At 58.3% G+C, this 13,790-nt stretch overlaps 2 protein-coding genes across 3 annotated transcripts; both read right to left on the bottom strand.

Moving 5' to 3' along the window:
- Positions 1-202: 202 nt before the first annotated feature.
- NEU3 (neuraminidase 3) lies at positions 203-3,263 on the bottom strand. 2 transcript variants are annotated; one of them, XM_066990064.1, is made up of 4 exons: positions 3,167-3,263; positions 2,242-2,302; positions 1,896-2,129; positions 203-1,724 (listed from the first exon to the last, which is right to left on the bottom strand). In XM_066990064.1, exons 2-4 carry the CDS (start codon positions 2,266-2,268, stop codon positions 654-656), a joined length of 1,332 nt encoding a protein of 443 aa, XP_066846165.1. In that variant the 5' UTR covers positions 2,269-2,302; positions 3,167-3,263; the 3' UTR covers positions 203-653. The 2 variants fall into 2 exon arrangements, with proteins under 2 accessions (XP_066846165.1, XP_066846166.1); XM_066990065.1 differs by having other exon boundaries at positions 2,242-2,307; positions 3,167-3,249.
- A 97-nt stretch (positions 3,264-3,360) lies between these two features.
- Positions 3,361-13,681, bottom strand: SPCS2 (signal peptidase complex subunit 2). The gene is made up of 5 exons (XM_066990066.1): positions 13,364-13,681; positions 7,271-7,354; positions 6,560-6,724; positions 4,732-4,862; positions 3,361-4,110 (listed from the first exon to the last, which is right to left on the bottom strand). Exons 1-5 carry the CDS (start codon positions 13,664-13,666, stop codon positions 3,924-3,926), a joined length of 870 nt encoding a protein of 289 aa, XP_066846167.1. The 5' UTR covers positions 13,667-13,681; the 3' UTR covers positions 3,361-3,923.
- Positions 13,682-13,790: the final 109 nt, after the last annotated feature.

Here is a 13,790-nt window from a genome sequence, read left to right on the forward strand (position 1 = left end):
TATGTCCCCATTAACCCATGTCCCACGGCCCCTCCACTCCATGTCCCATGTCCTCATTAGTTCCATGTCCCCATCATCCCATGTCCTACGTCCCCATTGCCCCATGTCCCACGTCTCCTTCACCCCATGTCCCACGTCCCTTCACTCCATCTCCCATGTCCTCACACCGTCCCCTTTGCCTCCTTCTGCCACCCGGGACTGGTCGGATTCCACCCATCTGTGGAGGATTTTATTTGCCGGTGGCACAAGGACGTGAGACTGTGATGAGCTGCCACCGTCACGCCCAGGGACAAAGCCACCGCCTGTCCCCTGCGGCTGGGCTCACGTCTGAGTGCCCTTCCCTGCAGGAAAAAACTCAGGGAATGGAAAACTGGGGGAAAAAAAACTATAGAAAAGAGGAATCATCTCATGCCATGTGAGAGAGGCAGGAATTTGTAACTAAAACTCATGTTTGGGTTTTTCCCCATGATGCTTTCGGTGGCATCTTCTGCTTTTTTTGCCATGACAAGGAGGGGAGCTGGGAATGCTGATTTTTGAGGAGTGTTTCGGGTCCTGGCGTGGGCTGGTGCCACCCCGGGGTCCCCCCGCACCCAGCTCCCACCAACCCCACGGCGGCCAACGATGCACATCACTCATTAAAAAAAACGAACGCGTCAATTAAAAGCCGCACGACCCCGCTTCTCCTCCTCCGGGGTCGCGCCCAGAAGAATTTCCTCCGAGGTCTCCCTGCTGTCGCCTCCATCCCTTGGGGACAAAACCTCTAAAACGGGTCCGTTCCCATGGCACGGCGCTTCGGCACCGCCGCCGGTGCTCAGGGCGAAGAGGCAGAAGGCGATCTCCTCGCAGGCACTGGTGGCCCCGCGCTCGAACAAGCACCCGAAGACGCCTTTGGGGCAGGCGGCCAGGTCGGAATACCCACAGGGTCCCTCCTGCAGCACCCACGGGTGCCTCCAGCCCGCCCCGTCCGGCGGCGCGGTGTTGACGTAGATGCCCAGGTCGCGGCGGCGCCGCCGGTCGGTGGGGTGGGAGTAGAGCAGCCAGTGCTGGGCGTCTTCGGCACCGTCGGGCGCGGCGAAGCTCACCACGCTGCCCTGGCACCCCTGCGGCGGCTCGCGCAGCGCCGGGCATCGCGCCGGGAGCCCGAAGCGGAGCCCGCGGTCGGTGCTGAGCGCGACGGCCCGGCAGCGGCACGGCGTGCGGGCGCTGCAGTACAACAACGTCCCCCGGTCCCCGCAGCCGATTTCGGCCACTTGGCACTCGCCCGTCCGCATGCCCCGCAGCAGCGAGCCCTTGCGCCAGCTCCGTCCCGTGTCGTCGCTGTAGAAGATGAAGGCGTGCGGGCGGGTGCAGCAGGGCAGCGGCAGCCCGCAGAGCCGCCCGTGCACGTAGTAGGCGTAGGCGGGCACGGCCAGGCGCCCCGAGGCCAGCTGCACCCCGTGGCCCGGCCCCACGGCGAAGGTGGCCCAGCGGGGCAGGTCGGCGCCGACGGCCTCGTCGGTGACGTCCCGCAGCGCGCTCCAGCTCCGGCCCCCGTCGCGGCTGGCGGCGCAGCAGAGGCGCGCGGCGCTGCGTCCCGCCAGGATCTGGTGCCACTCGGTCACCCGCCGCTCCACGCAGATGCAGAAGAGGAAGACGGTGCCGCTCGACGCCTCGTAGACCGGGCACGGGTTCATGGTGCGGCGGCCGGGCAGCGCCAGCCCCGGCAGCTCCTCCACGGGCCCCCACTGCGGGGACAACGGGGTTGGGACCACGGGGTCCCCACCACCAAACCCCAAAACCTGCCGCCCCCTTTCCTCCCAAAGCACGACCCCGCTCCAACAGACATCGCAACCCATCCCAACGCCCCGCTTTTACCAGTTTTGACTTTTTTTTTTTTTTTTTTTTCCCTGCCTTACCTCAACCGCGTGGCCTCTGCGGAGGCCCCGCCGCAGCACCAGGTACTCGGCGTCCTCGTCGCGGGCGGACGAGCGCTTCTCGGCGAAGGCCAGGAAGGTGGCGGGGGGGACGTGGAGCAGCGCGGGGATGCGGTAGGTGACCCCGCCGGCCGCCTCCTGCCGGAACAGCGTCTCCCTGGGGGGGCTCAGCAGGGCCCCCGCAAGCTGCGGGCGCTCCCCGGACCCCCGCAGCCGCTGGGAAGGAAGAGGCGGGATGGGGGGGGAGTGAAAGGGTTTAATGATTGCAAAAGAATGGGGCTGGCTCCTGGTGGCCCCCCCTCAGAGCAGGGGTGGGGACAGGACTCACCTTGAGCCAGGTGACGGCCTGGGCCATGGTGGCGGCCCGGCGGCCCTGTCCCCGAGGGGACCTGAGCGGGGAGGGAGTTGGGGGGGTCAGAGCCCCTCGGTCCCATTACATGAAAGCCTCCTTCCCCCCCCCCCCAGGACATCCCCAAGACACCCCCAAAACCCCCATTAACACCCCCCGTGTCCCCACCCCGGAGTCCCCAAGCATCCCCCAGACCCCAAAACCTGCCTACGGCCCCCATAACCCCTGCCACCCCCCCAGCCCCACTCCCCTACACCCCCGCACACCCCAATCTCCCCCTGCATCCCCCCCCCGCACCAAAACCCCCATGGGCAGACACCCCCCAAACCCTGCATCCCCCATTCCCCCCCCCCCCCATTTTCCCCAAATTCCCCAATTTCCCACCCCCCCCCGCACCAAACGCCCCTGCATCCCCCCGTACATCCCCCGACCCCCCCCCCCCGGTTTCCCCAATTTCCCCCAATTCCCCCCCCCCCCCCGCACCAAACACCCCCACAACCCCTATGGGTGAACTCCCCCCATCCCTGCATCCCCCGATCCCCCCCCCCAGATTCCCCAATTTCCCCCAATTCCCCCCCCCCGAACACCCCTGCACCCCCCCTGCATCCCCCGATCCCCCTCGTCTTCCCCAATTTCCCCCCCCCCGGCACCAAACACCCCCGTACCCCCCCCTTGCATCCCCCAGTCCCCCCCCAAACACCCCTGCACCCCCCGATCCCCCCCCATTTCCCCAATTTCCCCCAATTGCCCCCCCCCCCCAGGCACCAAACACCCCCGCACCCCCCTCCCGGCCCTCTCCCCCCCCCCGGCCCGATTCCCCCTATACCCCCCCATACCCCCCTGCACCCCCCTGCCCCCCCCGACCCCCTGGTCCCCCCCCAACCCTCCGACCCCCCCCCGGCACCTCTCGGCTCCCGGCCCCCCCCCGCCGCCGCTCCCGTCCCGGTTCCGCCGCGCTGCGCCCGCCCCGCTCCGCCCCCGGCTCCGCCCGGCCCCGTTCCCCGGGGGGGGGGGGCGTTAAAGGACCTTCCCCGAACCGCCCCCCCCCCCAAAAAAACCCCGGGATGCGCCCCAAGAGATGCTCAGGCAGAGGCTCGCGGCGGTTCGACCCTTTTATTGCAAAAAAATCCGTTTAGAAAAGGCCGGGGTACAGCGGGAGGCGTGGGATGGGGACAAGGCGGGGGGGGGGGGGCAAAAAGGGGGGGGCAGCTGGACACCCCAGCGACGTTCCCAGCTCAAAAAAACCCTTTTCTTCCTTTTATTTTCACCTCGCAGGCAAGCGTTTCCTGCCCTACCGTACAGAAGCAGCGCATTTATCTCCCCCCCCCCCCCCCCAACACATACAAGGCTTTGATATAAAACGATCCCCCCCCCCTTCCCCCCCCCAATTAAATACAAAAATAAAGAAAACTCGTTTGCGGGTGGACGCTTTGTTTCCCTACGCGGATTTTGTCCTGAATTCCTACCGCAAGTTCACCAGCAGAAAGGCAAAAGGCGATGCTGACGAGATAAAAAAGCCCCCCCTGGCCACGCGTTGAGGGGGGGGGGGCTCATCGGAACTGGAATGGGATTTCAGGACAAAAGCCGAGGCGATTAGCTTTGCTCGTTGACTTTATTGGTATTAATTCAGCATGATCTCGGGAGGCAGGCGGCGGCGGGACTCATTTGGTTTTCCTCTCCAGGGCCAGGCTATCGTGCAGCTTGGAGACCTCGGGCTCGTAGGCCTCCATCACCAGCGTCCCGTTGGCGTCGAAGAATTTCGCGATGGATTTGGTGAACTCGGCTTCTCTCTGCTGCTTGGTCTTCCCGCTGATGAAAGTCAGCTTCAGGGTGTACTTGTCGTCAAACCTGCGGGGAGAGCAGCGAGATTTCAGGGCAGAATTCACCGAATCCGGCCCAGGATGGTGAAGCCAACGGGGAACCCTCGTTTTTGGCACGGGGAAAGCCCCAGGAGGGGTCCCAGCACCCAGCACCCCATGTGGGAGCTCACCCAGGCTTTAATTATAACACGATTGAAGGGTTTTTATACTCTTTGTAAGGGATCAGGCTTTCCCTCCCCCCGTTTTAAAAAGAAGCACAACGTGAACGTTTGTGGCGGAGAACTGCTCGGCGCTACTCCCTTTTTTAGGGACAGCGATCTTGATGGGGGTGGAACAAGATTTGTAGGTACAAAACTAAGGGAAAATATTTTGGATGATCCTACAGAGACACGAGTGGAAACAGCGCACACAAGACTGGCGGGAGCTTTACTGATCACTGCTGCTTCTAAGTAATTCCGTGCCAAATATTAACCACGGCTTGCCGGGGAAGCAGCGAAGCGCACGACACAGTAGCCAGTGCAGAAAGCTCACGTCCCCGGTGCTGTGACACCAGTATTTTCCCCCATTTTGTTTTAAGGTATCCTAAATGCAGCTTTCCTGCCCCGCCGTGGAGCACGCGGTAACTACAGGCCAACCGAAGCTCCGATACCGTTTGAGACTGGAGGAGAGCTGCCACACGTCATCGGGGTCCATCCCGGCTGGGTCTTTTCTGTGAGCTACCAGGAAAATGCTCTTCTCTTTGTAGGAGGTGTAGATGGTCAGGATTCCCATCATCACAAAATATGTTCGGAAAGGTTAAGGAAACTGAGACGCTGAAGACAGGCAAGGAAGGAGCCAGGGTCCCCTGAGACAGCGCCTTTCAGCCACCTCTCGCAGCGTTATCATTCCCAGCCAGCTGTTTGGCTGACGTCCCGCGAGCACGGGAAGCTAAATAATAACTGGGGCACTTTCCTAGGATCTTTGCACCGGCACAAGAGCACCAACCGGTGGCTGGAAGCAGTGGGGAAAGCGAGAACCCGCTACGGGCTTTCAAGAACAAAATTTCCGGGCCAGCTGCACAGAATGCTTCGTGAAACCCTTAAGTAAAGCAGAAATCACAGCAATGGAATACTCCTTTCCGCTACTTTGCTAATTATTTGGAGCAACATCTGCAGGAGATGGTGGCAAAGTGCGAGCCACAGAATAAGCGCTATTTCTGTTGAGCACGGATCAAGCAATTTCTCTCATTTTCAGGAGTAAATCACCCCAAATGCTGGGGGATGAAGTATCCCGGAGCTCATGCCGAGTGCCAAACAGAAAAAAAAACAGCCTACAACAAGGACGGGACTTGCCCAGCTAGCGACACTGCGGCTCCCAGGTCAGCAACAAGCTTCCAGGCCGCCAGCTCGTGCTGCCTCACCGATGCCAAAGCCGCCCCTGAGAGCAGGCCCGTGGGCGGCTCTGGGCCAGCGCTGCTCATCTGGCACATCCGTTCGTGCTGGAAATCCTCTGTCACGTCCATTTGCGTTGTAAAACCTCCGCAGACGTCTGTCCCCCTGGAGGAACTGCGAAGAAATCGGTGGCACAGACCCCGACTGCCCAACCGCGCGCACACACACACAAACCCACTCCAGCAGTGCCGCGTTAGAAGCAGTACCGCCAGTATTTTTTGGTATTTCAGAGTTAACCCTTTAACTAGAGCAGGTTCTAAGCATTTAAACCCCGATTTGTAGCGCTGCCCCCCGAAACTCAGCACCTGCTCCCCTCCGACAGAGGCGCCGGCAAGAATTACCCCCGCTCCACTTCCCACTCGCAGTAGCCGAGATGTTGTACTAGGGGAGGACAGAGGTTTCCGTAGCCACACTACAATTAAAAAGAACACAACAAAAACCACACAAAACAAAACCCTGAAGCTTTTAAGGGCTGATTTCCAGTTTGGGATTAACACCCCTAAGCTGAGGAACGTCTGCACAGCTGTCAGATTTAGGAAACGAGGGTCAGCGCAGCCAGGGGGGTGATTCAGCTGCCCAGGAGGCTGCTGCGGGCTTCGGAGCGAGCTGAATTGCTGCCCAGCCTCTGCTCTAACGGGCAGCTTGCATCCCCATCGCGCACAGATCACCCGAATTTCAGCGCGTGACCATCAGATGACGACCACCCAGACAGGCACGGAGCTGCCCATCACGCGGAAAACGGCTGGGAGTCAGCTGGTCGCCGCGCCGCAGGCGGCAAGATCCCCGCGTGCCTGAAAACGGGAAGACCGAGAAGGGCTCGTGGGGAAAATAAAACCCTTCTGGCGCAAGTTTCACAGAATCACGGGATTGGAGGGGTTGGAAGGGACCTCAAGGGATCAGCGGGTCCAACCCCCCTGCCAAAGCAGGATCCCTGGAGGGAACCTGCTTCGGATGGGACTCGAATTTGGAGTCGGACTCGATAATTCTCGGGGGTCCCTTCCAGCTTGGGATATTCCGGGATTCTAGACGGGACAAGGCAGGCAAAGGATATGAGACGACACAAAACGCAAGGACCGGCTTGGATTCAGGGAAGGGGTGCAGGTAATCCCAGATGAGGGCTACGATGGCGAAGAGACACGAGATGGTGCAGATGATGAGGCGGCCGTCGATCAGACGGAAGTTTTCGACGTATTTGTACTTCTCCAGGAGGACCTGCGGGAGAATCGTGCAGCCGGGTTTACCTTGTGCTTTTTAATACATTTTACAAACCGCTTCTGAAAAGGCTTTAGACAAAACAACCTACTTCGTGCGGGTCAGCTGAACAGAAACCTTATGCATAATTAATATCACCTCGGACACCACGGTAATTGCTGTTACTGCAAGCACAAAAGCTGCTGTAGCCAATTCAGATCCACAGGAATCAAGAAACAAGATACAGAATTAGCATGGCTACAGGCACTTCACGAACAAAACGTAAATGTTTAACGAGTTCTTAAGCTAAATATAAAGCCCAAGGCGCAGAGGATTCACCTAAAGGGCTAAAATAAAAAGCCCAGCTCCACCAAATTCAACCCAACTCGCTGAAAGCACGCTGCAAGGGGCCGAGGAAGCACGGGAAGTGCTGGGTACTGCGGGGAAACAGCCGCAGGCCGATCCCCGAATTCTCTGTGCAGTTTCACATCGCTCTGTGTTTGAAAGCCTTCAGGAAGGCAAAGGCCCGGGTGGCTCCGAGCAGGGGGAGCTCGTCGCGGGACGTACCTTTTTGGCAGAATCGTCCAAGGAATTTTTCACGGCCGACCCGTCCCATTTGTCAATTTTGACTGGCTTGTCGTCGATCTTCCACTGCAACGGGAAGAAAAAGGAGTTAATTGCCCCTGGAGAGTTTGGCCCGGGTTAGGGTCGCATTTGAACACACTCGTTCCTGTCGGGAACACAAAAGGGAAGAGAAAACCCAAAGATCCTACAGGACAGCTGCTGTTTGTGACCCGAGCCTAACCAGGACTCGCTCTGTTACTGCTGTCACCCCCAGAAAGCTGCAGTTAGGGCTTCACGCTTGCCTTGATGCTTCAGAGCAAGGAAGTCACAAGCGGACTCTTTGCGGGTTGATGACAGGAGGAAAACATGAAAGGACCCTCAGCAATCTGGGCACGAGCGACAAATATAAAGGCACGACAAAGAAAGGAAGTTTCAGGCCGACCATCGTCCTGCACGGAACAAAAACACTTTGAAGCCCTTCAGTATTCAGACTGTCCCCAAACTGCGCTGCAGGAGCAGGTCCTTCAGCAAGAAGGGACCCCAGACACAATGGCTCGGGTGCTGCAAGGCCTTAGTTTTCCTCTGAAATGTATTTTTTGGTGGCGACTCCTTCTTGCCACAGTCGGACCCGTGAGTCCGAGCCCTTTTTGTTTGTAGCAGCCCGTTATTTCAACCCGCTGTTGGAAGTTTGCATTCTAACTGTCAGCGGAAGCGATTCTCAACCTCCCTCGTCTTATTTCCCGCTCCTGGAGCTCCCCAGACGGATTTACCACGTACCTGTCACGAAAGCTCCTTTCCTCCTCTGGAAATCAACGCAAATGAAACCGTTTTAAAGTAAGAGGTGAAACCTGATCTGCTCCCCCCGTGTCCGCACAGGGCAAAGCGCGATCATCCCCCAGGATCCGTGGGTATGAATTACGCGGGGCACAGCAAACGTCACCAAGGGTGGCTTACGAGGGGCCAGAGGAACGGCCAGGAGCCTTTAAACAGACAACCAAGGAGCTCTCCTGTCGGTGGATGTTACGAAATATTTCAGGCAGCTGCTGGGTCACATTTTTCAAGCCACTTTCCGAGGTCAGTACAGCGCACAGGACAACCAAAAGCCAAGCCCTTTTCCAGGGAAGAACACAGAACTCCCTCAAACGTTTATCCGTCCTTCTAAAAGCATCTACAGCAGCTTTATTTCTTGCCCTCTGGAATTCCCAAGGACAGAAGGATCAAGAGCTAGAGTAGGGAAAGGGAAAAAAATGCCTATTTTCTTCTCCCAGTTGGAAAGCTGGAAGTCAAAAACCTCTAGGAAACAACCCCTGCGCCCAGCCCCCGTTACCTCATCCCACGGGGAAATCAAAAAAGCCTTGAGGAAAACCATTCAGACCTGCCCTCGCTGCTCTCAGGGGCAGGCTCCGTGTCTGGCAAGGGAGAGGAAGGGAAGACAACGAGCCCGTCCACGGGCAACCTTACTTTGCTTGGCAAAACCCTAAAAGGGAGAGCTTTTCTGAGACAGCACCAGGTGCGTAGGCTACAGGATTATTCCCACGAGGTGCGGAAAACCCCCGTTATTTTAGGGACAAAAGGGTCGACTGGCGTTGCACGTGCAGGACAGCACAGCTGGGTTCTCTGCTGGATCCGTGAGGAACCGAACCCTGAACTCAGCTTTGCCCGCGGGGAAATATTCTCCCCTTTCTTGTATTCGCGCAGCTCAAAGGAAGGCAAGCGAGCCTTGCTAAGGAGGAAAGGAAAGCCTGCAGCGTCTGTTTTTGCCGTCGGTAAAACATCTTGAAAAAAGGCCGAGTCTTTACAGCTGGTCAAACCCTTCCCCTGCTGCTTTTGGCGAATAATAACCAACAAAGTAAACGGGCAGGATTTCACAGCAAGGGGAACCTTCGCAGGCCAGCGGGAGTTTCTCCAAACCAGACCTGCCTCGAAGCACAGCTGCGTTTTTTTTTTTTTTTTTTTCCCCAAAGACCGTTGAAAGAATCGTTCTGAAGAAGTAAAAACCGAGCAAATGTTTTGAGTAATGTTTCCCCATGTTTCTGGAGCTAGGACAGGACACCCCGAATGTAAAATGTGCCAGCGCTCTCAGGCTTGTTCCCAAGGGAGAGCGAGAAGCCAGAGGCCCCCACACCGAGCAGTGCCAGAGGGGGACCAGTCCCCCGGGGTCTCTGATGAATTTAAATAAAAAAAAAGGAGCTGCATTTACTCCTTTTGAAGCTGTCTGCAGCTCTCGCCGGGGAATCACACCCTAAAAACAGCCGGCGTGCTCTACGACAAGAGGAACGGGCAGGTGGGCAGCTCGGACGGCGCCCAGCACCCTGGGAGCCTGCCGAGGTCCCGATGTGAGGCCAGCGGGCACGGTCCCACTTCCCGCGTCCCTTCCGTGCCTGGGCCCTGCCCTCCTCTTACCTCGGGGACTGTTTTTGCACGCTTTGAAGCCTCGCCTCCCGGCGACAGCAGCTTGCCCGGCGTCACAGCCCGGTGCATCTACCTCATGGTCGGGACTCACGTTTTCAATCCGCCTGCTGAGGCCTGGTTCTCCTCCCTAAAGCCTGAGAGGACGGAATCAGCGCCGACGCTCAGCTTTCTGCCCTTCTTCTCTGAAATAAAACCGACGGCTTCCTAGGTACGTTGGAAAATTAGCTGGGAAATATCAACGAGAGAAGCTCAGGAATCGAGAAACGAATGAGAATAAAGCCCCGGGCTTATTATTAAAAGCCTGAGGATTTTAAAGCGATTTTACAGGCGCCTGCACTCCATCCCCGGGGGCACAGGGCCGCTAACGCTTCACTTAGAGAAGGGATTTGCGCAGAGGGGGGCGTCGATACGCAAAAAAAAAAAAGAGTGGAGGCACTGCCACAATCATCTCCCCAGCTTTACCTGGGAAGCCCGCGGCAGCGCGAGAGCTGGATTCGTGCCCCTTGCCCTCCGTCCTCACCCACACGATGCCGGAGCTGCCAGCTAACAGCGGCGACAGCCGATATTGATCTCTCCCGGAGCCGGGAAGCAGCGCTTTCGGAGGCACACGTGGAGCCCACGTGGCATTTTTTAAATAAAGCTGTTACCGGAGGGAAAAAAATAAATCTAATCTTAGACCGCATAAAGCGGAGAGCGGAACCAGCAGCTCCTCGCTCCTGCTCAGCCTCAACCCGTTCTGCTTCGAGGCAGAAACAGGCGGATAAACGCGGGGCGGCTCACGCCGGAGAGGATCTGGCGGTGGGGACACGTCTGCAGTTTGGGACGCCAGGCAGGGCGAAGCTTTGGCCTTCCCTTTACCTCCGTTCTCGGTTAGCGCCGAGGCTGCGGGAGAGGAGCCGAAGGAGGCGCTTACAGGAGGCAACAAACGTCCACGCGAGCGCAGCGACACGCACGCGCCTCTCCGCTGCAGCTCCGGGGGAAAGAGGAATGCCGGCAGCCCCCCCGCGGATCAGCGCGAGGGGAGGCAGAGCTTGCAGGGGGCACGACGACGTCCCGTGGAGCACGGCAGACGCCAGCACGTCCGCTCCTGAAGCCAGAAGGAGGAATTTCGCAATCACGTTATTTACTTTGACCACTTCGGGCGCGAGATCGGAAGCCTCAAAGGGAAAACTTCGATTTGGTTCCAGCCTGAGCGGGGGCGGGGTGTAAAACAGAACCCAGCTATTCCGAAACCATCGTCGGCGTGGGTGCGACTCGACTCCCTTCTGTTAAAAATCGAGTGAAATGGCATCGTCAGAGGCCTCACTTCTCTGCCCCACCGGGGAAAGCTCCCCAGGGGAAGCAAACGTGGTGTTCTGCAGCCAGGGGACTCGGGACCTGGCCGCACAGCCCTGTAAGAACGAGGCTTCAGCACCAAGCGTGGCCGGCGGCTACCTTATTTGAAACTAAGAGAAGATAAAAAAAATAAAGAAATGCAACTTCTGAAAGCCAGAAACCAGCCTCCCGGGGACCCCGGCTGCTCAGTAAAGCTGCTGCCTGCAGCAGCCAGGAAGCGTTCTGCTGTTAGCTCCAAGAAAGGGGCAGGAACACAAGCGCTTCGTGTCACTGCAGCCACCGCCGCATCCGAGCACGCACACAGCTCATTTGTCGAGCTCTCACCTTCCCCTAAACCCCTGCTCACCGTTCCCTCCTCAGCGGGAGACAAACCCCAGGGGAAGTTTCAAGACGTTCACGTCTCGGACGCGAGGCGCAGCACGAACTTCACCTTTTTCCCCTGCCTTGTTCCTTCTGCTCTCCTGCCAGCCTCATTTACACCACGTCCAACTCCAGCCTGCGACACCTTCTGGCAGCTGCCTTGTCTCTTCGAATCTCGCTCGGAAGTTTACGGCACGGTTTGGGTATTGCAAACATAAACAATCAAGCCACAGAGTAACAAAGATTTGTTGCCACTGCAATATCAACACCAGCGCAGGCTACCTAAGCTCTTCAAGGAGAGTAATATCCCTGCATTGCACCTGATCTGTGTTTTCTAGTAGAAGGGCGGAAAGAAAACAGCTTCCCCTTCTTAAACCCTACGATCAGGAACTTCTAACAGGCCTCGAAGGAACATCCGCAGCAGCTGGGAACCAGGATGTGGCTTACGAAACCTAAAAAAAAGGGCTGAGGCTCTGGTTAAGAACTCGGTGCCGCGCTGCTGGCAGCTCAGAGAAATAAAATGGTGAAACCTCAAGGTGCTGAGGACCCGAGAGTCGCTGTCACGCCAGCCTGAAGTCAGCCAGCGCGCGCTCCGGGGTGGCCCTGGTTACGTGAGGTCAGGAGGAGCTACCTGATTTTCACGGACACTGAAAGAACATGAGAAGGACAAAAGAAAGCGGGGAAAAAAGCAGGTAATTAACGTGCCTGTCTTCCTAAACTCCCCCTGATTCAGCTTACCAGCAAAGTACAAACAGGTACGTGAAACAAGCAGCCTGTTGTAGGACTTTAAAGCCTTGGCGTTGAGGCGCTGTTTTTCAATTTGAGAAAAACGTGAGCAATTAGGGACTGAGAAGACAATTTTCCAGGTGATACCTCTGCAACAGATAGCCCGGTTCCCGAAAACGGTCAGACTTCATCTAAGTCATCAAGGGGGAGGAAATGAAGGCGCATGGACCAGCACTGGGAAGAAAGGGAGAGGAAAACAGAGCAGACTCAAGCGTGCACACGTGCTTCGTGCACAAACCCTGATGGAACTTCTCAGTGAGTCCTTCCGGAGCGATTCAGCTCCCGCAGCAGCAGTGCCTTTCCCTCACCAACGATCTCATTTCCTTCCGAAATAACCGGCGCTCGGACACACGGCACGTGGCGGAGGGCGCGGGGATGCCTCGAGAGCGTGACACTTGTTAAGTTCCTGCAGCGTAACCACAAAGCGCTCTCGTTTCAGAGCTGCAAGCCGAGCACACCTGCGGGAGACGTCCGGAGATATTTTGCCGGCACCGTCCCCTAAAAGAATTTACTTAGGGGGTTAGCTGACCATTTTAAAGAAACGCCACCAGACGTTGCATACAGCGAGGGTGACTTCAGCAGATACGCAGCAAGGGTGACCTCAGCTTCAGCAGACACGAGGAAACGGCGCTCTTTAGGAATTAGGAGTATATAGAGATTAATGAAAATAGAAATGAAAATAGAGTTAAAGCGTTTCCAAGTGCAGCCGGCCTTCTTTTGAAGTTGAGCGGAAGATGCCACATACGCCACTCTGTAGATACGCCCTGACACAGGGGCAGCTGCTTTTGTCTTCTCGGGAATAAAAGGGAATAAAACGCCCCCAGATCTTTAGTTTTGCCTGCCAGCAGGGCCCAGCAACCCCCAGACACAACAAAGGGGCTGCGCCACGAGCACCTGAAACCGGGCTGCGAGCAAAGCTGCTGCTCCGAAGGGGGACCAGGGAGGGGTCTGGGGTGGAAGGGGCCCTAAAGCCCTCTCAGCCTGGGCACCCCCAGCCCCTCTGGGCAGCCTGGGCCAGGCCCTCAGCGCCCTCAGAGGGAAGAATTTCTTCCCAACGCCTCCCCGAAGCCTCCCCCCTGCCAGGCTCCAGCCGGTGCCCCTCGTCCTGTCCCCCCAGCCCTGACAAAGAGTCCCTCCCCAGCTTCCCTGCCCCCCCTGCAGGCCCTGGCAGGCCGCCTGGAGCTCCCCCGTCCCGCCCCGCACCTTGTCGAGCAGCCCGTTCCTGCCGCCTTTGGCCGCCATCTTCTCGCCTCCCTCCTCCTCCTCCTCCTCCGCCGACCTGGGCGCTGCGGATTGGCCGCGCGAGGCACGCTGGGAGTTGTAGTTTTCTGCCCCCCCTCCCGTTGCCATGGCGACGGCGCGGCGAGGGGAGGGGGAGAAGATGGCGGGCGCGGCGCGGAGGCCGAGGGGGGAGAGGGGGAAGAGGGCGGGCGGCGCCGGGTCTGTGGGGTGAGGAAGGGGGGTGACGAGTGCTGTGGGCGCACGGATTGAAGTGTCGGGGTGCATCTGGGCCGTGTGGGGCTGCGGGAGTTGTGTGGGGGTGTTCAGGCGGGGTTACGTGTGGTGCTGTTCCGTGCATGTGGGTGTTCATGCGGTGCCGGTGTGTGTGGGCGTGCTGGGTGTCTGGGGC

Source organism: Anser cygnoides, chromosome 1 (assembly GCF_040182565.1).
Source record: "Anser cygnoides isolate HZ-2024a breed goose chromosome 1, Taihu_goose_T2T_genome, whole genome shotgun sequence".
NCBI classification, from domain to species: Eukaryota; Metazoa; Chordata; class Aves; order Anseriformes; family Anatidae; genus Anser; species Anser cygnoides.

Bases quoted from the DNA above. Each gene is read 5' to 3' on its own strand.
- NEU3 (XM_066990064.1), bottom strand. From the start codon at position 2,268: ATGGCCCAGGCCGTCACCTGGCTCAAG. The intron at 2,130-2,241 runs GTGAGTCCTGTC...CTTCCTTCCCAG, and splicing joins AGGCCGTCACCTGGCTCAAG to CGGCTGCGGGGGTCCGGGGA. The intron at 1,725-1,895 runs GTAAGGCAGGGA...TTGTCCCCGCAG, and splicing joins GCAGAGGCCACGCGGTTGAG to TGGGGGCCCGTGGAGGAGCT.
- SPCS2 (XM_066990066.1), bottom strand. From the start codon at position 13,666: ATGCACCCCGACACTTCAATCCGTGCGCCCACAGCACTCGTCACCCCC. The intron at 7,355-13,363 runs GTGCGGGGCGGG...TTCCCGTTGCAG, and splicing joins GGAACGGGCTGCTCGACAAG to TGGAAGATCGACGACAAGCC. The intron at 6,725-7,270 runs GTACGTCCCGCG...ATTCTCCCGCAG, and splicing joins TGGACGATTCTGCCAAAAAG to GTCCTCCTGGAGAAGTACAA.